Source organism: Hylobates moloch, unplaced genomic scaffold (genome assembly GCF_009828535.3).
Source record: "Hylobates moloch isolate HMO894 unplaced genomic scaffold, HMol_V3 SCAFFOLD_12, whole genome shotgun sequence".
NCBI lineage: Eukaryota > Metazoa > Chordata > Mammalia > Primates > Hylobatidae > Hylobates > Hylobates moloch.
The window spans coordinates 42,542,433-42,568,888 of NW_026652287.1; the positions used below are offsets into that span (position 1 = coordinate 42,542,433).

Below are 26,456 nucleotides of genomic sequence, written 5' to 3' on the forward strand. Positions count from 1 at the left end.
GGGTTTCACCACATTGGCCAGGCTGGTCTTGAACTCCTGACCTTGTGATCTGCCTGCCTCGGCCTCCCAAAGTTGTGGGATAACAGACATGAGCCACGGCACCCAGCTGCCTGGCTAATTTTTGTATTTACGGTAGAGACAGGGTTTCACCATGTTGGCCAGGCTGGTCTCCAACTCCCAGTCTCAGGTGATCCACCCACCTCGGCCTCCCAAAGTACTGGGATTACAGGTATAAGCCACCGTGCCTGGCCTGTTTTATATATCTAATTTTAAAAAAATTGACAAGGGTAACGGTGTGACACAAAATGGAAAACGAACAGGAATTACTGAAATGAACTTTGTATGAAATGGATAAAAATTCAACAGTGAAGAAGGGGGGAAAAACACAAAACTGACCCAAGTAACTTCTTTTATTACAATTTTTATTGTGATAAAAACACATAAAATTTACCCTTTCACATACTTTGTGTGTACCGAACAGTATTGTTAACTATAGGCATATTTTTATACAACAAATCTCAAAAAGCTTTTCCATCTTGCATGGCTGACACTCAATACCCAATGAACAACTCATTTTCTCCTCCACCAGCTTGTGGCAAATACTGCAGTACTTTGTTCTTCTGAGTTTGACGTTAGATACCCCATATAAGTGGAATTGGGTGGTATCTGTCCTTTTGCAACTGGTTTATTTCACTTAGCATAATGTCCTCAAGGTGCATCCATGTTGTAGCATATGGCAGAATTTTGTTTTTAAGGCTAAATGATATTGCATTTTATGTATATAATGCATTTTATTTACCAATTCAACTGTCAATGGACATTTACTTTGCTTCCACCTCTTGGCTCTTCTGAATAATGCTGCAATGAACACAGGCAGGCATTCACACATTGAGATGCTTTCTTCGGTTCCTTTGGACATGTACCTAGAAGTGGATTGCTGCTGACCAAGTAAGTTTTAAACCTAGTGCTTTTATATTATGCCCTGAGCTAAATATAAGAACTGTGAATAAAAACTGAACTCTGGTTAGTAGATTTTTAAAGAGTGGTATGAGTTATCAATTCTGAAAGTAGCTTATATTTTAATCTAGAATTGAGCACGCGCTATTTTTTGCAAGTGGTGAAAGATAGCTACAGACAAAGGAACTTGGAAGGCAAGAAATAACGCAGTAGTGTTGCAGTGGAATTAAAAGTGTTGGCTTGTAGTCATGTTTTTAATATAGAAATATAGTTATTAATGTGTGTGGATACGTACATATAATTATGTATGTCTTTGCCATATCCTCCATAGAGAGGACCTAAAAGCCAGGGCACTATTACCTAGGAACACCTCCCTACACAGAGATTGCAGCTTCTAAATGGTATTCTCCATTAAAAGAAACTAGATTTTTCTGATTCTAGGGCTGGAGACAAATGTACCATGAACAAACTGTTGCCCAGAAAATAATTATATACCCATGAAATTAGGAGAATACATTTTTAAAGATTCAGAAGATAGCTTGATGGGGATCCTACTTATTGAATCTGGAAAAATATGTGCATCAAATTTACAGTAGCTAACTACACCCCATAGAGTAAGAATTTATGATACATGTTCCTACAAGTAAATGGGTAAATAAATGAATAAGGATAACTCTTCCTTACAAAATTCCAGTTAAGAAATGTAGAAGAAACTATGGAATTAGAAAATCACTTTTTGGACTGGGTGTGGTGGCTCACACCTATAATCCTGGCACTTTGGGAGGCTGAGGTGGGAGGACTGCTTGAGCCCAAGACCTTGAGACCAGTCTGGGCAACATAGTGAGACCTTGGCTCTATGAATAAAAAAATTAACTGGGTGCGTTAGCATGTGCCTGTGGTCCCAGGTACTCAGGAGACTGAGGTGGGAGGATCGCTTGAGCCCAGGAGGTCAAGGCTATAGTGAGCCATGATCGTGCCACTGCACTCCACACCCTAGGCAACAGAGCAAGACCCCATTGCAGACCAACAAAAAAAAGAAGAAAAAGAAAAGGAAAAGAAAACCACAATTTTGAAACCACTACAGCAATAGCTACAGACATACCTCATGTTACTTCACTTTGCTTCATCACACTTTACAGATATTTTTCACAAGTAGAAGTCCTGTGGCAATGTCATGTCTAATAAATCTGTAACACTATTTTCTGCAACAGCATGTGCTTACTTTGTCTCTCACATCCTGGCAATTCTGACAATATTTCAAACATTTTCCTTATTATTATACTTATTGTGGTACTCTGTGATTTTTTTTTTTTTTTTTGAGACGGAATCTCACTCTGTCGCCTGGGCTGGAGTGCAGTGGTGCAATCTCAGCTCACTCTAACCTCTGCCTCCTGGATTCAAGTGATTCTCCTGCCTCAGCCTCCAGAATAGCTAGGACTATAAGTGCCTGCTACCACGCCCAGCTAATTTTTTGTATTTTTAGTAGAGACGGGGTTTCACCATGTTGGCCAGGCTGGTCTCGAACTCCTGACCTCGTGATTCACTTGCCTCAGCCTCTCAAAGTGCTGGGATTACAGGTGTGAGCCACCGTGCCCGGCTGCTCTGTGATCTTTGATGTTCCTATTGCAATTGCTTTGGGGTACCACAAACCACAACCTTGGAAGACAGCAAACTTAATAAATGCTATGTTCTCACTGCTCCACCAACTGGCCACTCTCCCCTCTCTCCTCCTCTTCCCAGGCCTCCTAATTCCCGGAGGTACAACAATATTGAAATTAGGCCAATTCATTACCCCACAATGGCCTCTAACTGTTCAAGTGAAAGAAGGAGTTGCACATTTCTCACTTTAGACCAAAAGCTGGAAGTGATTAACCTTTGTGAGAAAGTCATGTCAAAAGCCAAGGGCCAGGTGCAGTGGCTCATACCTGTAATCCCAGCGTATTGGCAGGCAGATAGGGGAGCATCACTTGAGGTTTTAAGTTCAAGATCAGCCTGGTAAACAGTAAAGTCCTGCCTCTTTAAAAAAATAAAAACAAAAAATTAGCTGGCCATGGTGGTGCACACCTGCAGTCTTAGCTACTCAGGAGACAGGAAGATCACTGGAACCCATAAGTTTGAGGCTGCAATGGGCTATAATTGTACTACACTCCAGCCTGGGCAAAAGGGAGACCACGTCTCTTAAAAAAAAAAAAAAAAAAAAACTGGGATAGGCCAAAATCTAGGCCTCTTGCGCCAGTTAGCCAAGTTGTGAATGCAAAGTTCTTGAAGGAAACTAAAAGTGCTACTCCAGTGAACACACAAATAATAAGAAAGGAAAACAGCCTCACCACTAACACGGAATAAGTTTTGGTGGTCTGGATAGAAGATCAGACCAGCCACAACATACCCTTAAGCCAAAACCTAATCCAGAGCAAGGCATTAACTCTAATTCTATGAAGGCTGAGAGGTGAGTTAGCTGCAGAAGAAATGCTGGAAACTGGCAAAGATCAGTTTGTGAGGTTTAACAAGTCATTCCCATAACATAAAAGTACAAAGTGAAGTAGCAATTGCTGATGTGGAAGTTGCAGCAAGCATTTCCAGAATATCTAGATAACTGGCAGAGGTAGCTCTACTAGAGTTTTAACAGAGACAAAACAGCCTTACTTCAGGAGATGCCATCTAGGACTTTCATAGCTCTAGGTAAGCTAATATCTGACTTCAAAGCTTCAAAGGACGGGCTGACTCTTTACTTTGTCGAGACAGGGTCACACTCTGTTGTGCTGGCTGGTCTTGAACTCTTGACCTCAAGTGATCCTCCAACCTCAGCCTCCCAAAGCACTGGAATTACAGGTGTAGGCCACTTTTCCCAGCCTGGGCTGGCTTTCTTGTTAGAGGCCAATGCAGTTGGTGACTTTAAATGAATGCTAATATTCAATTACCCTTCCGAAAATCCAAGGGCCAGTTAAGAATTATGCTACATCTACTTTCCCTGTGGTATCTATTTACATCTATTTACAGCATGGTTTACTGAATATTTTAAGCCAACTGTAAAACATATACTGTTCAGAGATTCCTTTCAAAATATTACCGCTGATAATGCACATAGTAACCAAGAGCTCTTATGGAGGTATAAACAAGATTGGCGTTTTCATGCCTGCTAACCGCAGCCCATGGATTAAGAAATAATTCTGACTTTCAAGTCTTATTATTTAAGAAATACATTTCATAAGGCTATAGCTGCCACTAATAATGCTTCTTCTGATGGATCTGGATAAATTAAGTTGCAGACCTTGCAGAAAGGATTCTCCATTCTAGATGCCACTAACAACATTTATGATTCATGGAAGGAGGTCAAAATATCAACATTAAGGCAGGTGTGGTAGTGTGTTCCTGGAGTCTTGGCTACTCAGGAGGCATAGGCAGGAGGATCACTTGAGGCCAGGAGTTCAAGGCTAGAGTGTGCTCTCATCATGCTGGTGAATACCCACTTGTACTCCAGCATGAACAACACAGCAAAACCTTGTCTCTAAAAAAAATTTTTTAATTAAAAAAATAAAAACCAACATTAACCAGAGTTTGGAAGAAGATGATTCCAACCTTCATAGGTGACTCTGAGGGGTTCAAGTCTTCAGTGGAAAAAGTAACTGTGGATGTGATGGAAAAAAGAGAACTAGAATTAGAAGTGGAGCCTGAAGATGTGACAGAATTGTTTCAATCTCATGAAAAAACTTGAACAGATGAGAGGCTGCTTTGTATAGATGAGCAAAGAAAGTGATTTCCTGAAATGAAATCTACTCCTAAAGATGCTGTGAACATTGTTGAAATGAAAACAGACTTAGAATATTACATCAGCTTAGTTGATCAAGCAGTGGCGAAGTTTGAGAGGATTAAGTCCAATTCTAAAAGAAGTTCCACTATGCGTAAAATGTTATCAAACAGCATCGCATGCTAAAGAGAAGTTGTTCATGTAATGAAGAGTCAATCAATGCAGCAATCTTCACTGCTGTCTTATTTTAAGAAACTGCCACAGCCACCCGGATCAACAGCCATCAACATTGAGGCAAGACCTACCACAAGCAAAAAGATTACAACTCGCCAAAGTCTCACATGATCATTAGCACTTTTTGGCAATAAAGTATTTTAAACTAAGGTACTTTACTTAGACAGAACACAACTGCACACAAGAGACTACTATATGATGTAAAACCTAACTTATATGCACTGGGAAACCAAAACATTTGTATGATTCATGTTATTGTGATATTCGCTTTATAGTGGTAGTCTGGAACAAAACTCGCAGTATCTACAGGGGATGCCTGTATCTTGTATCAATAGGGTTTCTCTCCATTGCAACATCTTACATACTTAGAAAGGCCTAAGGAAATAATGAGGGCTTTCTGTGTTTTCTACATTGTATGGCCCCAGGGTGAGTTCTCAAATGTTGGATTGTGACCACAATCCAATGTCTTGAGAAGAGAAGAATGTGTATTAACAACAACTTAAAAAAAAAAAAAGGCCGGGAGCAGGGGCTCACTCCTGTAATCCCAGCACTTTGGGAGGCCAAGGCGGGTGGATCACCTGAGGTCAGGAGCTCGAGACCAGCCTGGCCAACATGATGAAACCCCATCTCTACCAAAAATACAAATATTAGCTGGGCATGGTGGAGGGCACCTGTAATCCAAGCTACTCAAAGGCTGAGGCAGAATCGCCTGAACCCAGGAGGCAAAGGTTGCAGTGAGCTGGGATCATGCCATTGCACTTCAGCCTGGGTGATGACAAGAGTGAAACTCTGTCTCAAAAAAAATAAAATAAAATAAAATAATAAAAAAAGATTCCAATGGCTCCCTAACATTCCTAAAATTTATGGGGGACACATAGAGTATGAGTTCTTTCATGTCTTCAAAGTGAATGGGGATAACTGAAGGCCTCCTCACATTCTTTGTACCCATAAAATTTCTCTTCAGTGTGAATTCAAATGTGGTAATTATGGTATGAGAAATTCCTAAAAGATTTCCACATTCCTTACATTCAGAGTTTTTCTTCAGTGTGTTTTTAAATGTTTAGTAAGTAAATAAAATCTATTGTAGGCTTTCCCACATTCGTTACATATATAGGGTTTCTCTCCAGTGTGAATTCTAACATGTTTCTGTAGGTGTGAAGAAGCACGGAAGGTTTTCCCACATTCCTTACATATATACGGTTTCTCTCCAGTGTGAGTTCTTATATGTTCAATGAGTTGTGAAGATGTAGCAAAGGCTTTCCCACAGTCCTTACATTCATAGGGCTTCTCTCCAGTATGGATTTTTACATGATTATGTAAGCTTGAGGAAACAGTGAATGCTTTCCCACACTCCTTACATTTATAGGGTTTTATTCCAGTGTGAATTCTAAAGTGATTCTTAAGGCATGAAGAGCTTCTGAAGGATTTTCCACATACCTTACATTCAAAGGGCTTCTCCTCTGTGTGAGTTTTAAAATGTTCAGTTAGTAGATAAAACCTGTTGTAGGCTTTCCCACATTCGTTACATTCATAGGGCTTCTCTCCAGTGTGTATTCGTACGTGTTTAGTAAGGCCTGAGCGCCCAGCGAAGGCTCTTCCACATTCCTTACATTGATAAGGTTTCTCTCCAGTATGAATTCTTACATGTTCAACTAGGTGTGAAGAAACAGTGAAGCATTTCCCACATTCCTTACATTCATAGGGTTTCTCCCCAGTATGCGTTCGCATGTGACTATTAAGATATGAAGAATATCTGAAGAATTTTCCACATTCCTTACATTCGTAGGGTTTTTCTACAGTATGCATTTTAACAGACACAGCATGGCTTGTGGAGTAAGTATAAGCTCTCCCACATTGCTTCTGTTCACAGAGTGTTTCTCCATTGTGAGTTATCCTATTTGCCTGAAGATGTGACTGATCAACAAAGGCTTCCTCACAGTCACTGTATTCAAAGGATTTGTCTCCTATCCACGTTCTCTGGTGAACATTTGGTGGCAGGCTGAAGGCTTTTCTGCACTGATTCAACACAGAAAGTGTCTCTCCAGTAGGGGCACTGTTGTGTAACATGGGAAAGGTTTCTCCATACTCATCACAGTCATAAGTGTCCCCTGTATTTTCAGTTCCCATGTGTGCATTAAGGCATGAGTGTTCATTGAAGATTTCTCCATTTTCCATAAAGTCACAGAGTTCCCCTCCATTGTGGATTTCTGCCTGTTAATAAAGGGATGAATGATGATTAAAGGATTTTTTAGACTTATCAATAGAATTTACCCATGTGAAATCAGATATGTTATTATGATTATAATTTTTGCCATTTTCATTACATGCATACAGTTGCTGCCCCATGTATTTTTTACAAGTTGAATGAAGAAAATCTGCTGGCAAGAACCATGTGCCATTTGCTCTAAGAATCTTGAAATAATTCCTGTATATTTTCATGAAATTGTTTTTATAATCTATCTAGCCACATGTGATAATTTGTGTTTGTGAGAATGCTGAAGCACCAAGTTTTAAGATAGGATTAGGGTACCCCCAAATTCATTATATTTAGAGTATCCCTCTAGAGCAGAGGTCCCCAACCTTTTTGATACCAGGGACTGATTTCATAGATGACAGTTTTTCCATAAACAGGGGTGGAATGCGGGTGGGATAGGGATGGTTTCAGCATGATTCAAGAACATTACATTTACTGTGACTTTATTTCTATTATTATTACATTGTAATATATAATGAAATAATTATACAACTCACCATAAAGTAGGATCAGAAGGAGGCCTGAGCTTGTTTTCCTGCAACTAGACAGTCCCATCTAGGTGATGGGAGACAGTGACAGGTCATCAGGCTCATAAGGAGCACACAATCTAGAACTCTCACATGGGTGGTTCACAGTAAGGTTTGTGCTTCTGTGAGAATCGAATGCTGCTACTGATCTGACAGGCGGAGTAATATGACAGGCAGTAATACGAGTGATGGGAAATGGCTATACATACAGATGAAGTTTTGTTCACCTGCCGCTCACCTCCCACTGTGCAGCCCAGTTCCTAACACTAATAGAAACAGTACCAGTGAGGACTCTTGCTCTAGAGACATTCCTCCTGCTTGAGTAAGTGTTACCTCTCTCAAATATCTCTTATTTTTGTTGATTTTTTATAATTGAATTCCCAATCTTTTTTGAGTGTGGTAAATAAGAAATCTTAATCTTACCATTTGTATGCCGTTTGATGTTTTGTTAAGCCAAAAAAAAAATGTTGCTGAGGTGCTGACACTTTGCTTTTAACTTGCCATTCTGAAGTAAAACAGAAAAAAAAGAAAAAAAAAAAGGGTCTGAGAACAAAACAGTAGGTTAAATAAGTCAGAATTATAAAGCTCATTTTTATTTTTCATATTCAGCACACTCAAAAAAAATTAGACAGACATAGATTTGAACAGTTTATCCATGACGAATATTTGGCAATCAAAAGGACTTGGGGTCTAAACTTAGTAAGTTTTTTTTTTTTTTTTTTTTTTGAGGCAGAGTCTCGCTCTGTCACCCAGACTGGAGTGCTGGAGTGCAGTGGCATGATCTTGGCTCACTGCAAACTCTGCCTCCTGGGTTCAAGCAATTCTCCTGCCTCAGCCTCCAAGTAGCTTGGATTACAGGTGCCCACCACCAGGCCCCGCTAATTTTTGTATTTTTAGTAGAGACGGGGTTTCTCCATGTTGGCCAGGCTGGTCTCAACTCCTGACCTCAAAAGATCCACCCGCCTCAGCCTCCCAAAGTGCTGGGATTACAGGCATGAGCCACCATGACCAGCAACTTAGTAATTTTTTAAACAATTTATTCTATAGAAATTAAATGAGATAATGAACAGAAATAGTATTATTAGGGAAGGAAAAGAGAAATGATCTGGATAAACAGCACACATTAAAGTAATAAACAAAAAGATAAAAGAGCATATCATTTGCAAAATCACATGAAAGTCTGGGTTAGATGAAAAAGAGAGGAATATGGAAAGTTGAAGATACCCTAAAACTTCCAAGTCCAATGGCCCCATGTTCTGTGACAAAGTACATCTTTTAAATATATCTTCATTATGCTTCCAAACATACTGAACTTCTCATTGACCAGGAATGTTCTTCATACTCACCTTGGGGAATTCCAGTTGGCAATGTGCTCCACTTTTCCTTTTCCTCCTCCAGTCAAGAGACAGACTGAGTTTGAACAGGTCCTGTACAGAGGGAAAGATACACCAATGGAAGAGGCTTATGAAAGAAATGACAAACGTAACCAAGAAAAAATAACTATATTCCTAAAGAGAGTAGTGAAACTATTTTAAAAGAGCTCAAATTTCACGTATCTCATCTTTTTGTGCCCTGAGGAGATTGGTTATCTCTGACCAAATACCCACTATTCAGACTTAAATACACATTTAAAAACCATTAAAGACTGGGTGCAGTGGCTCATGCCTGTAATCCCAGAACTTTGGGAGGCTGAGGCGGGAGAATCACCTCAGCCTGGGGAGGTTGAGGCTGCAGTGAGTCATGACTGCGCCACTGTACTCCAGCCTAGGCGACAAAGTGAGAACCTGTCCCGAAAAAAAAAACAAAAACAAAAGAAAACATTAAAACCTATTAAAATAGGAAATAATCCAAGTGCAAAGAGAGATCATTATTTTGTTTTTTGGGTTTTTTTTTGAGACAGAGTGTCACTGTCACCGAAGGTGGAGTGCAATGGCACTGTCTCAGCTCACTGCAACCTCCACCTTCCAGGTTCAAGTGATTCTCCTGCCTCAGCCTCATGAGCAGCTGGGTTTACAGGCACCCACCATCAGATCTGGCTAATTTTTTTGTATTTTTATAAAGACAGGGTTTCACCACGTTGGCCAGGCTTGTCTTGAACTCCCGACCTCAGGTGACCCGCCCACCTCAGCCTCCCAAAGTGCTGGGATTACAGGCCTGAGCCACGGCGCGTGGCCGAGATCCTTTTTTTTTTACAATATCGTCAAAAGTTTGAATATTGTGTCTTTTGTAGCTTTTTTTATATCATGGGTAGTATTACATCTCTCTCTCTCTTTTTTTCTTTTTGAGACAGATTTTTGCTCTGTCAGCCAGGCTGGAGTGTAGTGGCACAATCTTAGCTCACTGCAACCTCTGCCGCTGCCCACCCTGGTTCAAGCAATACAAAAATTAGCTGGGCGTGGTGGCACATGCCTGTAGTCCCAACCACTCAGGAGGCTGAGGCAGGAGAATCGCTTTTACTCAGGAAGCAGAGGCTGCAGTGAGCCAAGATTGTGCCACTGCACTCCAAGCTGGGCAACAGAGCAAGATTCCATTCAAAAACAAAAGAATCAGAGAGCTTCTTTAGGACATCCCTGAAATAAAGCTATTTCTTATGTTCTCAGGGCTGAAATTGTTGTAATTAATGAGGCTCATATGCCAGAGCTTCCCTGGCATAATGTGAAGGAGGGAATCCTAGAGAGACAGGAGTGTTGCACTGGATTTACTATGTGTCATCTGTGTAGCCCACTCCCCTACCCTTTGTTGACAGAGCAGAAGACACTCTCTTCACAAAGGTTATTAAGAGAGTAGTGGGAGGAGTATCATAATCCTTGAAAAGCTCTGTTGGTATTCTCCTTCACAGGACAGGTAGGACTGCAAAGAATACCATCACTGAGATGAGTTCCCTGGGTTTTTTTGTTTGTTTGTTTGTTTTTGAGACGGAGTTATGCTCTTGTTGCCCAGGCTGGAGTGCAATGATGCAGTCTAGGCTCATGCAACCTCCGCCTCCTGGGTTCAAGCAATTCTCCTGCCTGAGCCTCCCAAGTAGCTGGGATTACAGGCGCCTGCCACCACACTTGGCTAATTTTTTTTTGGGGGGGTGGCGGTATTTTTAGTAGAGACGGGGTTTAACCATGTTGGCCAAGATGGTCTAGAACTCCTGGCCTCAGGTGATCTGCCCGCCTCAGCCTCCCAAAGTGCTGGGATTACAGGCATGAGCCACTACACCCGGCCGAGTTCCCTGCTTTCAATTGAGATGAAGAGGACCCAGAATAGCAGAAATCAAGAAGGTAGTATATTTAATCACCAAAGACAAGGTGAGAAAATCAACTATCAAGGACAGTAGAAATGTACCAGTAATCAGAATGCCCTGACCTACAGAGATCTGTGGTGGTGGCTAACTGATCGTGCTGTCCCTAGAAATGAAATAGATAAGCAGTTAACAAATCCTACTCTAAAGAGCCACAAAATATATGTTAGGCATTATGAGTCACATGGTCTCTGTTGCAGCTACTCAACTCTGCTGTTGTAGCATGGAAAACACCATAGAAAATGTAAACAAATGAACACGTTGTGTTTTGATTAAACTTTATATACAAAAAACACATGGAGGGACAGATATGGCCCATAGGCCATAGTGTGCCAATCTCTGTACTTGAATACTGCTCTATCTATGTAAAAAAGTCTAAACTACAGTAGCCAAAAACTGGATTTATCCCAGTGGAGAATCATAACCTCTCACTCAATTACCACACCAAAATCATTCATAAATCATGAACTTAGGTGATCACTCCAATTACACCCATTTTTCAAAATGTAATGTCTTTACCAGATAAATCAACATAATTTCTGTCACTTGGTATGCAGGCATTGACATAGCTAATGACTTTTCTCCATACCAATTTGAAAAAAACAAGACTCGGTTACCTTTCATCTGGCAGGACCAACAATGTGTCTTCATAGCATTGCCCCTAGCATGTGTCAGTTCTCCAGGTCTCTGTCATAACTTAATCCCCAGAGAAAATGACATTCCATGAAACACCACACTAGTACACTATGTTGACACCACTATACTGATCATATCCAATGAATAGGAAGTAGAAAGTACCTTCCTAAAAATTAGAGACAGGTTCTTACTCTGTCACCCAGGCTGGATTAGAGTAGCATTATCATAGCTCACTGCAACCTCAAACTTCCAGGCTCAAGCAATCCTCCTGCCTCAGCCTCCTGAGTAGGTGGGACTATGGGCACATACTACCACGCCTGGCTAATTGTTTTTTTTTTCTTTTTACTATAGACATGAGGTTTCACTACATTGCCCAGGCTAGTCTCAAACACCTGGTCTCAAGCAATCCTCCCATGTCAGCCTCCCAGTGTTAGGATTACAGGCATGAACCATTGTGCCCTGCCTGAAAGTATCTTAGACAACTTTATTAGAAGCATGCAGCATTTACGGTTCCAAAATGGTAGTACAGAAGCAAGCTGGTTTCAATCCCCTTACAGAAAACTAAAACCAAATACACATTGCGAAAATTATCACCAGCAATATCCCTGATCTCAAATATAAAAATTAGGCAGTTTCTGGGGCTACAAAGAGTGAAAAAACTCCAAGGAGACATTAAGAGAATCAAATTTCCAAGAATGTGGAAAATTTCTACCAATTTACAGTTTCCACACTGGAAAAAAACTGAGATCAATGTAGACAACCACCTTCTTCACCATCCTGGGTTCCCTGGTAAAAGATCAGTCCCTCCCTGTCTCAACCCACAGGAAGCATCACAAATGCCTGAAGGGAGAAACATCCCTGAGGACATCCAGGGACAAAGAGGGGAGGCAGGACTACCATCCCCAGCCCTGGAAACTCTGTTTTATAACTTGGCCAAAGGAGAAGCCAAGTCAGAGTGGCTGTTCAGGAGCACCATACTGTAGGGGTATGCTACACAGGTCACCTGGGCATGAACACACAGCCAGCCTTCCCACAGTGCTGGAATTTGCCCTTTAGGACTCCCTCATTCTGGATGGGCAGTATTCTTGATAGTTTGCTACAGCAGAGGCAAACCTGGGTTTAAGATTTCATCTAGTGCTAAAAAGGAGGCAGTGACCTAGGGAAATTTTAAAGAAAGAAAATCACTTTCGGAGGCTGAGACAGGCAGATCGCTTAAGCTCAGGAGTTCAAGACCAGCCTGGGCAACAAGATGAAAACCCGTCTCTACTAAAAAGTAAAAAAAGTAGCCAGGTGTGGTGGCGTGCACCTCACCTACTCGGGAGGCTGAGGTGGGAGGATTGCTTCAGCCTGGGAGGCAGAGGCTGCAGTAAGCCATGATCACACCGCTGCACTCCAACCTGGGTGACAGAGAGAGACCTTGTCTCAAAACAACAACAACAACAACAACAAAAAAAAACAGATAAAAAGAAAACATACCAAATAAAAACCACAAGCCAGACAAAGACTGTAACAAATAACTAATCCTTCAATGCACAGACACAGATGTACATCCACAAGAAACAACAGCAAATGGGGAACCATGACCTCCTAAAATGGACAAAAACAGTATCAGTGACTGAACCTAATGAAATGACAATATGTGAGCTCCCTAAGAATTCAAAATAACAGTTTTAAGGAAATTCAGTGATCTCCAAAATAACACAGAAGAGCAACTCAGAAATGCATCAGAAAAAACTTTAGAATATAACAACAAAGAAGAGAAATCTTACAACTGAGAAATACTCAACTCAAAAGTTCACAGTAGAGGCTCTCAACAGCAAGAGAGATCAGAGGAAAGATTCACTGAGCTTGTAGAAAAGCTATTTGAAAATATAGCCAGAAGAGAAGAATGAAAAAGAACTAAGATTGCCTGCAAGATGCAGAAAATTACCTTGAAAGACCAAACCTAGGAATCACCGGTGTTCAAGAGGGAATGCAGCAAGTGCAAGGGGTAAGCTTTGAAAGCTTTATTAAAGAAATAACAAAAGATTCCAAAAATTGAGAAAAATATAAATATCCAGGTACAGGAAGGTAAGATGACACCAAATAGATTCAATCCAAATAAGACTACTACAAAGCATACAATCATCAGACTCTCAAAGGTCAAGGACAAAGATAGGACCTTAACAGCAGTAAGAGAAAAGAAGCAAATAACATATAAAGGACTCCAACTGGTCTGGCAACAGGATTTCTCAACGGAAACCACACAGGCCAGAAGGGAGTAGGATGACATTTTCTTTCTTTTTTTGTGAGACAGTCTCACTCCGTTGCCCAGGCTGGAGTACCATGGCACAATCATGGCTCAATGCAGCCTTTATCTCCCAGGATCAAGCCATACTCTCACGTCAGCCTCCCAAGTAACTGGTACTACAAACGTGCACCACCATACCTGGCTAATTTTTTTTTTTCTTTTTTTTATAGAGACGGGGTTTCACTGTGTTTGAAATGCTTGTTTCCCGGTGCCATAAAGAAATAACACTTGAACATAAATTTTATTTCTTTAGCAACGCCATTTAAATTGATTTATACATTTTTTTGAGACAGAGTCTCGTTCTGTCTCCCAAGGCTGGAGTGCAACGGCGCGATCTTGGCTCACTGCAACCTCCGCCTCCCAGGTTCAAGTGATTCTCCTGCCTCAGCCTCCCTAGTAGCTGAGATTACAGGCACACGCCACCATGCCCGGCTCATTTTTTGTATTTTTTTTTTAGTAGAGACGGGTTTTCATCGTGTTAGTCAGGATGGTCTCAATCTCCTGATCTCGTGATCTGCCCGCCTTGGCCTCCCAAAGTGCTGGGATTACAGGCATGAGCCACCACACCCGGCCCTAGCAAGGCCATTTTTATACTTTTTACAGGAAGGGTACACTCCCCAGCAGATTTGCCATGAGGGTACACTGAACAAAGGAGACAGGGTCATTTATAACCTGAGGCATCCACCCTACTGCTGTGTCCAGTTTCCACTGGCTGGAATGGGACCTCACATTTTGTATTTGTTTTGATTGGCTAGCAACTTAGAACTTTTTAAAAGGGGTAAAGGCAGAGGAGAAGAAAGGAAGGAGGAAGTAACTTGTGGAATGCTGAGAAAGGCAAAAACACCTTCAAATAAGGAAGAGGAACAGGCTATGACCTAATGTTTGCTTGGACCAGTATAAGCATGCCAGGGCAAATATTTAGGCTAAATTGTGGGAGCTAAGAACATAAAGTACATTGATTTCTTTATTACAGCTAGCAGATATTTAAGAATGTTAACACAGGTCTTTGAATAAGTTTTGCTTCTAAAAAAAGTTATTTATTCCTCATTAGATGGAAATAAAAGTCTTTAAAGAAAAATCTCCACTTTACTTTTTACAACCAAGTTGCCCAGGCTGGTCTCAAAGTCCTGAGCTCAAGCAATCCACCTGGCTCAGCCTCACAAAGTGCTGGAATTACAGGCATGGGCCACCTTGCTGGCTATGGGATGAAATTTTCAAAGTGCTGGAAGAAAAAAGTTGATATCTAAGAATACCATATTCAGGCCAGCACAATGTCTCACGCCTGAAATCCCAACAGCATGGGAGGCCGAGGTGGGCGGATCACCTGACATCATGAGTTAGAGACCAGCCTGGCCAACATGGTGAAACCCAGTCTCTACTAAAAGTTAAAAAAAATTAGCCTGGTATGGTGGCACATGCCTGTAGTCCCAGCTACTCTGGAGGCTGAGGCAGGAGAATCACTTGAACCCAGGAAGCGGAGGTTGCAGTGAGCCAATACTGTGCCACTGTACTCCAGCCTGGGCGACAGAGCAAGACTTCATTTCAAAAAAAACAAAAACGAAAAGAGATAAAGAAGGTCTCTATAGCTGGGCGTAGTGGCTCACGCCTGTAATCCCAGCACTCTGGGGAGGCTGAGATGGGCAGATCACGAGGTCAGAAGTTCAAGACCAGCCTGGCCAACATGGCAAAACCTCATCTCTACTAAAAATACAAAAATTACCTGGGCATGGTGGTGCGTGCCTGTAATACCAGCTACTCATGAGCCTAGGCAGGAGAATCGCTTAAACCTGGAAGATGCAGGTTGCAGTGAGCTGAGATCACACCACTGCACTCCAGCCTGGGCAAAAGAGCAAGACTCTGTCTCAAAAATTAAAAAAAGGTGACTATATAATGATAAAGGGGTCAATTCAGCAGGAGGATACAACTGTCAATATTTATGCACCCAACACTGGAGCACCTAAGTATATAAAGCAAACATTAACAAATCTAAAGGGAGATACACACTGCAGTGCAGTAATAGTAGGGGATTTCAACACCACACTCTCAGTAATGGACAGATCATCCAGCTAGAAAATCAACAAAGAAACACAGAAGAAGTTAAGCAATACACTAAACCAAAAAGGCCTAACACAGGACATTTTATCCAACTGCTACAGAAGATACATTCCTTTCCTCAGCATATGGAATATTCTCCAGAACAGACCACATCTTAGGCCACAAAAAAAGTCTCCACAAATTCAAAAATGTAGAAATCATATCATCTTTTCTGACCACAAGGGAATAAAACTAGAAATCACTACAACAAGAGGAACCTTGATTCACAGGCTCAAAGTGGTGGCTCATGCCTATAACCCCAGCACTTTGGGAGGCCAACATGGGAAGACTGCTTGCACCCAGGACTTTGAAACCAGCCTGGGCAACATAAGGAGACCCTGTCTCTTAAAAAAAAAAAAATTACACAACGGAACATTGTTTTGGTATGTTGACATATCAAAATCCATGGGACAAAAGCACACAGAAATTTGGAAATTAAAATATTTCTTGAAACAAATTAAAGTGAAAATACAACATACCAAAATCTATGGGATAAAAGCAGTACTAAGGGAGTATTTTACAGCAATAAACACGTACATCCAAAAAGTAGAAAGATTTAAAATAACCGAATGATACCCCTTAAGATACTAGAAAAGCAAAAACAAATCAGACTCACAATTAGATCAAAAGGATAAAGACCACAGCCAAAATAAACAAAATTGAGAATAAAAAAACAGAATATCAATAAAACATAAAGTTGATTACTTGAAAAGATAAACAAAATCAACCAACCTTCGGCTAGACTAGGGGAAAAAAGGACCCAAATAAAATAAAAAATGAAAAAAGAAAACAGAATAGAAACCACAGAAACACAACCAATCATTAGAAACTATTACAAAAAACTATATGTCAACAAATTGATAAGCCTGGAAGAAATGGACAAATCACTGGGCGCATACAACCTACCATGATTGAACCATGAAGAAATAGAAAACCTCAACACACCAATAACAAGATTGAAGCCATAACAAAATGAATCCCATCAAAGAAAAGCCCAGGACCTGATGGCTTCACTGATAAATCCTACCAAAAACTGAAAGAATAATAATACAACTCGAATTCCTCAAAAAAATTGAAGAGAAGAGAATATTTCCAAACTTGGTCTACAAAGTGAGCATTATTCTCATATCAAAACCAGACAAGAGCACAACAGCAACAAAACTACAGGCCAGGCTGGGTGCGATGGCTCACGCCTGTAATTCCAGCACTTTGGGAGGCTGAGGCGGGTGGATCACCTTAAGTTAGGAGTTTGAGACCAGCTTGGCCAATATGGTGAAACCCCGTCTCTACTAAAAAAAAAAAAAACACACAAAAGTTAGCCGGGCATGGAGGCATATGCGCCTGTAGCCCCCACTACCCGGGAAGCTGAGGCAGGAGAATCGCTTGAACCCGGGAGGCGGAGGTTGCCATGAGCCAAGACTGAGCCATTGCACTTCAGCCTGGGTGACAGAGCAAGGCTCCATCTCAAAAAAGAAAAGCAAAGAAAAAGAAAAAAAAAAGTAACCAAAAACGTAAAGGAGCTATGCAAGCAAAACTACAAAACACTGATGAAACAAACTGCAGAGGATACAGAACAAATGAGAAGATATTCCATGCTCATGGATTAGAAGAATATTGTTAAAATGACAATACTACCCAAAGCAATTTACAATTCAGAGCAACCCTTCTCAAAATACCAATGAAATTTGTCACAAAAATAGAAAAAAAAAATCCTAAAATATATATGCAATTACAAAAGACCTCAAACAACTAAAGAAATACTGACCAAAAAAAACGAAGCTGGAGTGGCCAGGTGCAGTGGCTCACACCTGTAATCCCAGCACTTTGGGAGGCCGAGGCAGGTGGATCATTAGGTCAGGAGTTCAAGACAAGCCTGGCCAACATGATGAAACCCCATCTCTACTAAAAATACAAAAATTAGCTAGGCGTGGGCCAGGCGCAGTGGCTCATGCCTGTAATCCCAGCACTCTGGGAGGCCGAGGTGGGCAGACCACGAGGTCAGGAGATCAAGACCATCCCGGCTAACATGGTGAAATCCCGTCTCTACTAAAAAAAAAAAATACAAAAAAAAAAAATTAGCCTGGCGTGGTGGTGGGTGCCTGTAGTCCCAGCTACTCAGGAGGCTGAGGCAGGAGAATGGTGTGAACCCAGGAGGCGGAACTTGCAGTGAGCCGGAACTTGCAGTGAGCCCAGATTACACCACTGCACTCCAGCCTGGGTGACAGAACGAGACTCCACCTCAAAAAATTAGCCAGGCGTGGTGGTGCATGCCTGTAGTCCCAGCTACTAGGGAGGCTGAGGCAGGAGAATTCCTTAAACCTGGGAGGCAGAGGTTGCAGTGAGCCGAGATCACACCACTGCGCTCCAGCCTAGGAGACAGAGCAAGACTTAGTCTCAAAAAAAAAAGAAGGAAAAAAAAAGCTGGAAGCATCAAACTGCCTGATATCAAAATATACTACAAAGCTACCATAGCCAAATCAGCATGGTACCGACATAAAAACAAACACATAGATCTACGGAAGAGAACAGAGAATCTAAATATAAATCTACACATTTATAGACAGCTCATTTTCAACAAAGGCACCAAAAGCATACAATGGGAAAACAGCAGTCTTTTCAATAAATGCTGCTGGGAAAACTGAATAACCATATGCAAAATGAACTAGATGCCATCTCTCAGCATAAACAAAATCAAAACAGATTAAAGACATCTAACACTTGAAACTATAAAGCTACTAGAGGAAGAAACTGGGGAAACAATCCAGGACATTGGTCTGGGTAAAGATTTCTTGGGTAAGACCTCAACAGCAAGGCAACAGGAGCAAAAATAAACATACGAGATTACATCAAACTAAAAACTTCTTCACAGCAAAACAATCAACAAACTGAAGAGACAATCTAGAGTATGGGAAAAAATATTTACAAACTATCCACCTGACAAAGATTAGTAATCAAAATATATAAGGAACTCAACTTGAAAAGAAAAAAAAAAAAAAAACGATAAAAAAATTGGCAAAAGGTCAGAATAGTTTTTCTCAAAAAAAGACATACAAATGGCCAACAGGTATACGGAAAAAATGCTCAACATGGCAAAACATCAAAGAAATACAAATCACACATTAGCACAATAAGATGTCATCTCACCTCATAGAGTGTCTTTTATAAAGACAGTGAATAACCAATACTGATGAGGATGTGGTGAAAAGATAATCCTTGTATGCAGTTGATGGGAATGTAAATTAGTACAGCCACTATAGAGAACAATATTCAGGTGTAGTGGCTCATGCCTGTAATCCCAAAACTTGAGACTGCAGTGGGAGGATCACTTGAGCCCAGAAGTTTGAGACCAGCCTGGGCAACACAGGAAGACCTGTCTGCACACACAAAATCTGTCAGGCACAGTGGCTCATGCCTGTAATCCCAGCACTTTAGGAGCCCAAGGCAGGTGGATCACTTGAGGTCAGGAGTTCGAGACCAGCCTGGCCAACATGGCAAAACTCCGTCTCTACTGAAAATACAAAAATTAGCTGGGAATGGTTGCGTGTGCCTGCAGTCCCAGGCAGGAGAATAGTTTGAACCCAGGAGGCAGAGGTTGCAGTGAGCCGAGATCATGCCACTGCATTGCAGCCTGGGCAACAGCGAGACTCCGTCTCTAGAAAAAAAGAGAGGTTGATTCATGGGTAAAATACACAGAAGAAATAAGAACTGGTGTTCAACAGATCAGTAGGGTGACTACATTTAACACTCATCTATTGTACATTTCAAAACAGCTAAGAATAACTTGACTTTCCTGCAATAAAGGATAAATATTTAAGGTGACAGATATTCTACTTACCCTGATTTGATAATATAGATGTATCAAATTATCACTTGTACTCAGAAAATACGTACATCTATTATGAATCAAAAAACTTTTTTTGAATTGTCAAATAGGGGGTGGGAGATTCTGGGGCCACCATGTCTGCGGGTAAAGATATTCCCTTGTCAGCCATGCGTGGGTGGCTCACGCCTGTAATCCCAGCACTTTGGGAGACTGAGACGGGTGGATCACAAGGTCAGGAGATCGAGACCATCCTGGCTAACACAGTGAAACCTCGTCTTTACTAAAAATACAAAAAATTAGCTGGGCGTATTGGCGGCACCTGTAGTCCCAGCTACTCGGGAGGCTGAGGCAGGAGAATGGTGTGAACTCGGGAGGCAGAGCTTGTGGTGAGCTCAGTTCATGCCACTGCACTCCAGCCTGGGCGACAGAGAAAGACTCACCTCAAAGAGAAAAAAAGAAAGAAAAAAAGATATTCCCTTGTCTGGATCATGTAAAGACATTCCCTGCAAAAAGACATTGCCTGCAAGATGTCCCTCCAAGTTACTTCACCTAATACCACCTACCACTAAAAAAGAGCAATGAGCCATGCTTATGCCATTGCTCTCCAGCCTGGGTGATGTAGCAAGACTCTGTCTCAAAAAAACAAAACAAAACAAAACAAAAAAAAACTCAGTACGGAGGTTTCTCAAAAAACTAGAAATAGAACTATCGATAGAGCTACCACCCGTAAACCTCTTGAATTTTGGAGGCAACATATACATTTGTATGTGCTTTAATGCCCCACACAATTGCCTGTAAGAATTCTAGTTTCAACTGTGGACAATAGCAATTTCAGGCTGCAGTGCAAGCTTCCCAAGCACTTGGTCCGCCTGATCCAGCAGACCCAATGATACTCAACGTGTCCATGTTAAATAGCATCCTATTAATTGGAAGCCTCTGGCATGCACCAACAGAAGATGTAGAGTACAGCCCTCTGGTATTCCAGAGTCAATCCATGCCCTCTTGTGCAGATTAGCTGTTTCTCTTTTGAGAAACAGATTGTGGTTTGCCAGTGCCATGTGATAATGAACAACTAATCATGGGACATGAAGTAACTAAGGCAGATCTGAGTAATTTGAGACTTTCTGGTCCCCAAAGCATGAAGTACGTACTGTCAGCCCTTATCAAATAAAGGTTGTCAGCTTCTCCTTTAGACGAAAAATTCCAAGTTTGTAGGAAATTGCATGAAATAAAGGAATATTTACACACACCATGAGAATCCAATCAGAAATATCTGATTGTATGACTTTCTAAGAGAATGAGTGTTAGGAATAACGCTCAAAATCCTAAGGAAATTGAACACTCGAATAAAGGATTCTTAGCAAAGCAATTTTACTTCTGCGCAGAGGGGTGCCTCCTTGACCAGTTGCCATGAGAGCACACCTGAACAAAGGGGCATGAGAGCCTTTACTCCTGACGCAAGTCCTGCTCCTGTACCCTTTCCCCATTGGCCGGGGTCAGGTCGTACAATCTAAACTAATCCCGGTTGGCTAAACACTTGATTTTTTTTTAGATAGGGTGGGCACGGAAAGAAAGTGGAGAGGAAGGGGAAGGGATGTCTGTAATGAACTAGAAAGTCCTCTTTCCAAATAAGGAAAGGTATGTGAGCTGGTACTGATAAGGCTTTGTACTGTGGCACGTCTGGGCATCTAACAAAGGCAAAAAGGAGAAAAAAGGAGAGAAAGTGGGGGGTATTATGAATTAAAGAATAAAAGATTGATGAGATTATTTGAAGAGAAACCTCATCATATCCTCATATCCCACGGTGTGACTCTCCGAAAGTCAATACAATATACAATAATAACTGTTCTAGGTAAAAAGACACTGAAAACATTAACAATTGCAATGTAAAAATCTTGAATGGATCTTAGACCCAAAAACATCCAAAAGCATACGTTGAATCAATGCGGAGAATTTTAGTTATTATGCAAAGCAGACATTAGATGACATTATTATTTTTTATTTAAGTGAAATACTAGTATTGTGGTTTCAGAATGACAATGCCTTTTTTAGGCGATGCATTACAAAGTATTTAAAGGTCAAGTATCACGTGTGCAATTATGCTCAATTTACACTCAAATTGTTCACCATAAAATGTATTTACCTGAGGAGAAAGCAAACAAGCACAATGCTTAAAAAGTAAGTGTTCAGGCACGGTGGCTCACACCTGTAATCCCAGCACTTTTCAAGACCAGCCTGGCCAACACGGTGAAACCTTGTGTCTACTAAAATACAAAAAAAAATTTAGCTGGGCGTGGTGGCATGTGCCTGTGTCCCAGCTACTAGGTGTCAGGCCTCTGAGCCGAAGCCAAGCCATATTCCCTGTGACCTGCACGTATACATCCAGATGGCCTGAAGCAACTGAAGAACAACAAAAAGAAGTGAAAATAGCTAGTTCCTGCCTTAACTGATGACATTCCACCATTGTGATTTGTTCCTGCCCCAACCTAACTGATCAATTGACCTTGTGACATTCCTTCTCCTGTACAATGAATCTCAGGAGCTCCCCACTGAGCACCTTATGATCCCCGCCCCTGCCCACAAGAGAACCCCCTTTAACTGTAATTTTCCACTACCTACCCAAATCCTATAAAACTGTCCGACCCCTATCTCCCTTTGCTGACTCCTTTTCCGAACTCAGTGTGCCTGCACCCAGGTGATTAAAAGCTTTATTTCTCATACGAAGCCTGTTTGGTGGTCTCTTCACATGGATACGCCTAACGCTAGGGAGGCAGGAGAATTACTTGAACCTGGGAGGCAGAGGTTGCAGTGAGCCGAGATCACACCTCTGCACCCCGATCTGGGTGGCAGAGCGAGACTTTGTCTCAAAAAAAAAAAAAAAAATCTACTAGACTGGGTGTGTTAGATGTTCAAGTTTTCCCTAGGATCAAATTTTTCAGAAAAAAATGTAAAAACTACACTTAGTCTAAACATGCTGTTAATAAATTCAATAGATGCTAGATACTTTATTACACTAATACTAGAATAATATTCTGATTTTAATAATAAATAATTCTAGTATCAGTTTAATAAAGCCTCCATCCTGGCCAGGAGCGGAGGCTCACACCTGTAATCCTAGCTCCTTGGGAGGCCGTTGGGCGGATCACAAGGCCAGGAGTTCAAGACCAGCCTGGCCAGCATGGTGAAACCCCATCTCTACTAAAAATTAAAAAAAAAAAATTAGCTGGGCATGGTGGCCCGTGCCTATTGTCCTTGCTACTCGGGAGGCTGCGGCAGAAGAATCGCTTGAACCCAGGAGGCGGAGGTTGCAATGAGCTGAGATCGCGCCACTGCACTCCAGCCTGGGCAACAGAGCAAGACTCCGTCTCAAAAAAAAAAAAAAAAAAAAAGCCTCCAACCTTTCTTCCTGTGGGCCCCTGTTTTGAAGCTCTGTGGTGGGGCGTACAGACCTAGGAACTTCAGATGAAGAGAACGGCTGTGTATTATTGCCTTTCTTTTTTTTGAGACGGAATTTCGCTGTTGTCGCCCAGGAATGCAGTGGCAGATCTCGGCTCACTGCAACCTCGGCCTCTCAGGTTCAAGCAATCCTCCTGCCTCAGCCTCCCAAGTAGCTGGGATTACAGAGGCCTGCCACCACACTTGGCTTTTTTTTTTTTTTTGAGACGGAGTCTCCCTTTTTCCCCCAGCCTGGAGTGCAGTGGCGCGATCTCGGCTCACTGCAAGCTCCGCCTCCTGGGTTCACACCATTCTCCTGCCTCAGCCTCCCGAGTAGTTAGTTGGGACTACAGGAGCCCGCCCTCGCGCCCGGCTAATTTTTTGTATTTTTAGTAGATACAGGGTTTCACCATGTTGGCCAGGCTGGTCTCGAACTCCTGACCTCAGGTGATCTGTCCGCCTCGACCTCCCAAAGTGCTGGGATTACAGGCGTGAGCCAGCGCGCTCAGCCTGCCTTTCTTTTGTAGAAAGGCTTGTAGCTGTTAACAACAAAAAAAATTAAGTCCAAGAAAATAAAATAAGAAACTAAAGGCTCACAGTCTACACGTGTTCATATTTACATGCAGATATAGGCACACCCTAAACGACTACATTTTTTTCCATCCGAAAGTAATGTGTCAAAAATAAGTAAAGGACATCAATGCCAGATTCTCAGATGAGACATTTTTTAGCAAAGAAATGGAAGTCAGAGCCCTCTTGAAACCAATTTTCTGCAGGTGCTCACCAGGAACACGCTGGAATCGCCAGGTTCCTGAGGCGCGGAAATGCGGGGCCAGAGCCAACCTGACTGGAACGGCAGAAATCCTTTTACTTTCAGAAAGAAAAAAATTCACAAAGGTTGCTTTCCAAGCTTTTGAAGAGGGGGGCACAGCGGATGAAAGCACTCCAGAAAACACCGCGCGGAGTCAGGACAAACACACTTCCCGACCTGGCTCCTGACTGGGACCCACTGAGCCTGCGGCCTCTCGCCACTGGCCGCGTCGGGAGGACCGACAGCCCCTGGAGAAGTGAGTGAAACGAGGCGGATCGGAGAGGCTCCTGGGCGACAGCGCCCAATCGTTCCTTTGCCTCCCCCCTGCTATCTCCGGGATCCCCAAGCAGGCGGAACTCACCACAGCCAGGGTGGACTCCACCACGATAAAAGCGAAATGGCACTGACCATGCGGAGCCAGCGCCGGAAAAGATGGCGATTGTGCGCTGACGTCACTTCCGCTCCTAGCCTCGGGCCGGGCGGGGCTCCTGGGTTCGAGTTTCAGCCACGTAGGACCGGGTAGAACACAGAAATTGTAGTTTCCTCCCGGGTGGGTGCGGACAGGCCTGGGGTTGGCTTAGGGAGGAGGATGCAGAAACAGGTCCAGAGAAAAAGGCGAGGTTAGAACCGGGCCTCTGGACGGAACTGTGGGCGAGGGGTGGGGCCCGTACTTGGGGGCGGTTTAGAGGTGGGACCTGGCTAGCCGGCGGTTCAGGTGGCCGGACCTGCTGGAAGGGCGGGCGTGGGGGATGGGACGCACCCCAGTGGATGCTCCTGCAGAGCTTTTCCCAGGTGGGCACAGTGGCTAACGCCTGTAATTCCAACGCTGGGAGGCTAAGGCAGGTGGATAGCTTGAGTCCAAGAGTTCAAGACCAGCGTGGGCAAAATAGCAACATCCTTTCTCTATTAAAATATATATATGTGTGTGTGTGTGTGTATACATATCTATATAGCTTTTTTGTATATATCTCCTCATGTTCCTAGAGCCTTTCCATGATTCTTCCATATTAATAAACCTGCCGGTGAATGGCATGGTCTATCCCTTCTATTCAGTCAGGCTTTCTGTAGGCCTTTATTTCTTCATTCTTTATTTTTTAGGACCTGCTGGTTCCATTGCGTTTTCTTTTTTCGCTTTTCTTTTTCCTTTTTTTTTTTTTTTTTGAGACAGATCTCACTCCGTCGCCCAGACTGGAGTGCAGTGGCATGACCTAGGCTCACTGCAACCTCTGCCCCCCAGGTTCAAGCGATTCTCCTGACTCAACCTCCCGAGTAGCTGGGATTACAGATGTCCGCCACCATGCCCAGCTAATTTTTGTACTTTTAGTAGAGAAGGGTTTCACAATGTTGGCCAGACTGATCTCGAACTCCTGACCTCCAATGATCTGTCTCCCTCAGCTTCCCAAAGTGCTGGAATTATAGACATGAGCCTCCGCACCCGGCCACGTTTTCAATATAATAATATTTTCTGTAAATCTTGATTTTTTTTTTGTCTTCATCAAGTATGTATTTCTGGCTGGATACAGTGGCTCATGCCTATAATCCCAGCAATTTGGGAGGCCAAGGGATCGTTTGAGGCCAGGAGTTTGAGACCAGCTTGGGCAATACAGCAAGATCCCGTCTCTATTTAAAAAAAATTTTTTAATATGTTTTTGTTTTTGTTTTGAGATGGAGTCTAGCTCTGTTGCCCAGGCTGGAGTGCAGTGGCACGATCTTGCTCACTGCAACCTCTGCCTCCCGGGTTCAAGCGATTCTTCTGCCTCAGCCTCCTGAGTAGCTGAGACTACAGGCATGCATCACCATGCTCGGCTAATTTTTTATTTTTAGTAAAGACAGGGTTTCACCATATTGGCCCAGCTGGTCTCGAACTCCTGACCTCATGATCTGCCTGCTTCACCCTTCCAAAGTGCTGGGATTACAGATGTGAGCCACCACGCCTGGCCAAAAACATGTATTTCTATTGTTATTTTTCTGATCTTACCACATGGCCCAGGACCACATTTCCTACATTGTAAAATAGCGCTGACACCAGACATTCTCCCCAGGTTTATTCAGAAATGTAACATAATCCCAATAAAAATATTAAAAGTTTTTTCTGGAGTTAGGTACATTGATACTAAAGTTTATGTGGAAGAATAAATATCTGATAATAACCAAGAAAACAAAAACAAAAGCAACGATGAGCAGCAGATGTTAAAGCATACTATTGACAGTTTTCACACAAGGTAAATAATTAAATTATATTAAAATAAAAATAAATAAGACATACTATAAAGCCTCTATAATTAAAACTAAGTGGTACTAGCACATGAAGCAGAAACAGACTAATAAAATATCTAAAAACAGACCCAAGATCATGTAGGAATT

At 42.2% G+C, this 26,456-nt stretch overlaps 1 protein-coding gene across 3 annotated transcripts; it reads right to left on the reverse strand.

Moving 5' to 3' along the window:
• Nucleotides 1-385: 385 nt before the first annotated feature.
• Nucleotides 386-19,519, reverse strand: ZNF121 (zinc finger protein 121). 3 transcript variants are annotated; one of them, XM_058425320.1, is made up of 5 exons: nt 19,168-19,518; nt 9,064-9,144; nt 8,141-8,222; nt 6,374-7,147; nt 386-4,580 (listed from the first exon to the last, which is right to left on the reverse strand). In XM_058425320.1, exons 3-5 carry the CDS (start codon nt 8,141-8,143, stop codon nt 4,557-4,559), a joined length of 801 nt encoding a protein of 266 aa, XP_058281303.1. In that variant the 5' UTR covers nt 8,144-8,222; nt 9,064-9,144; nt 19,168-19,518; the 3' UTR covers nt 386-4,556. The 3 variants fall into 3 exon arrangements, with proteins under 3 accessions (XP_058281303.1, XP_032025484.1, XP_032025486.1); XM_032169593.3 differs by having other exon boundaries at nt 386-7,147; XM_032169595.3 differs by lacking the exon at nt 8,141-8,222 and having other exon boundaries at nt 386-7,147; nt 19,168-19,519.
• Between the last annotated feature and the right edge of the window lie 6,937 nt (nt 19,520-26,456).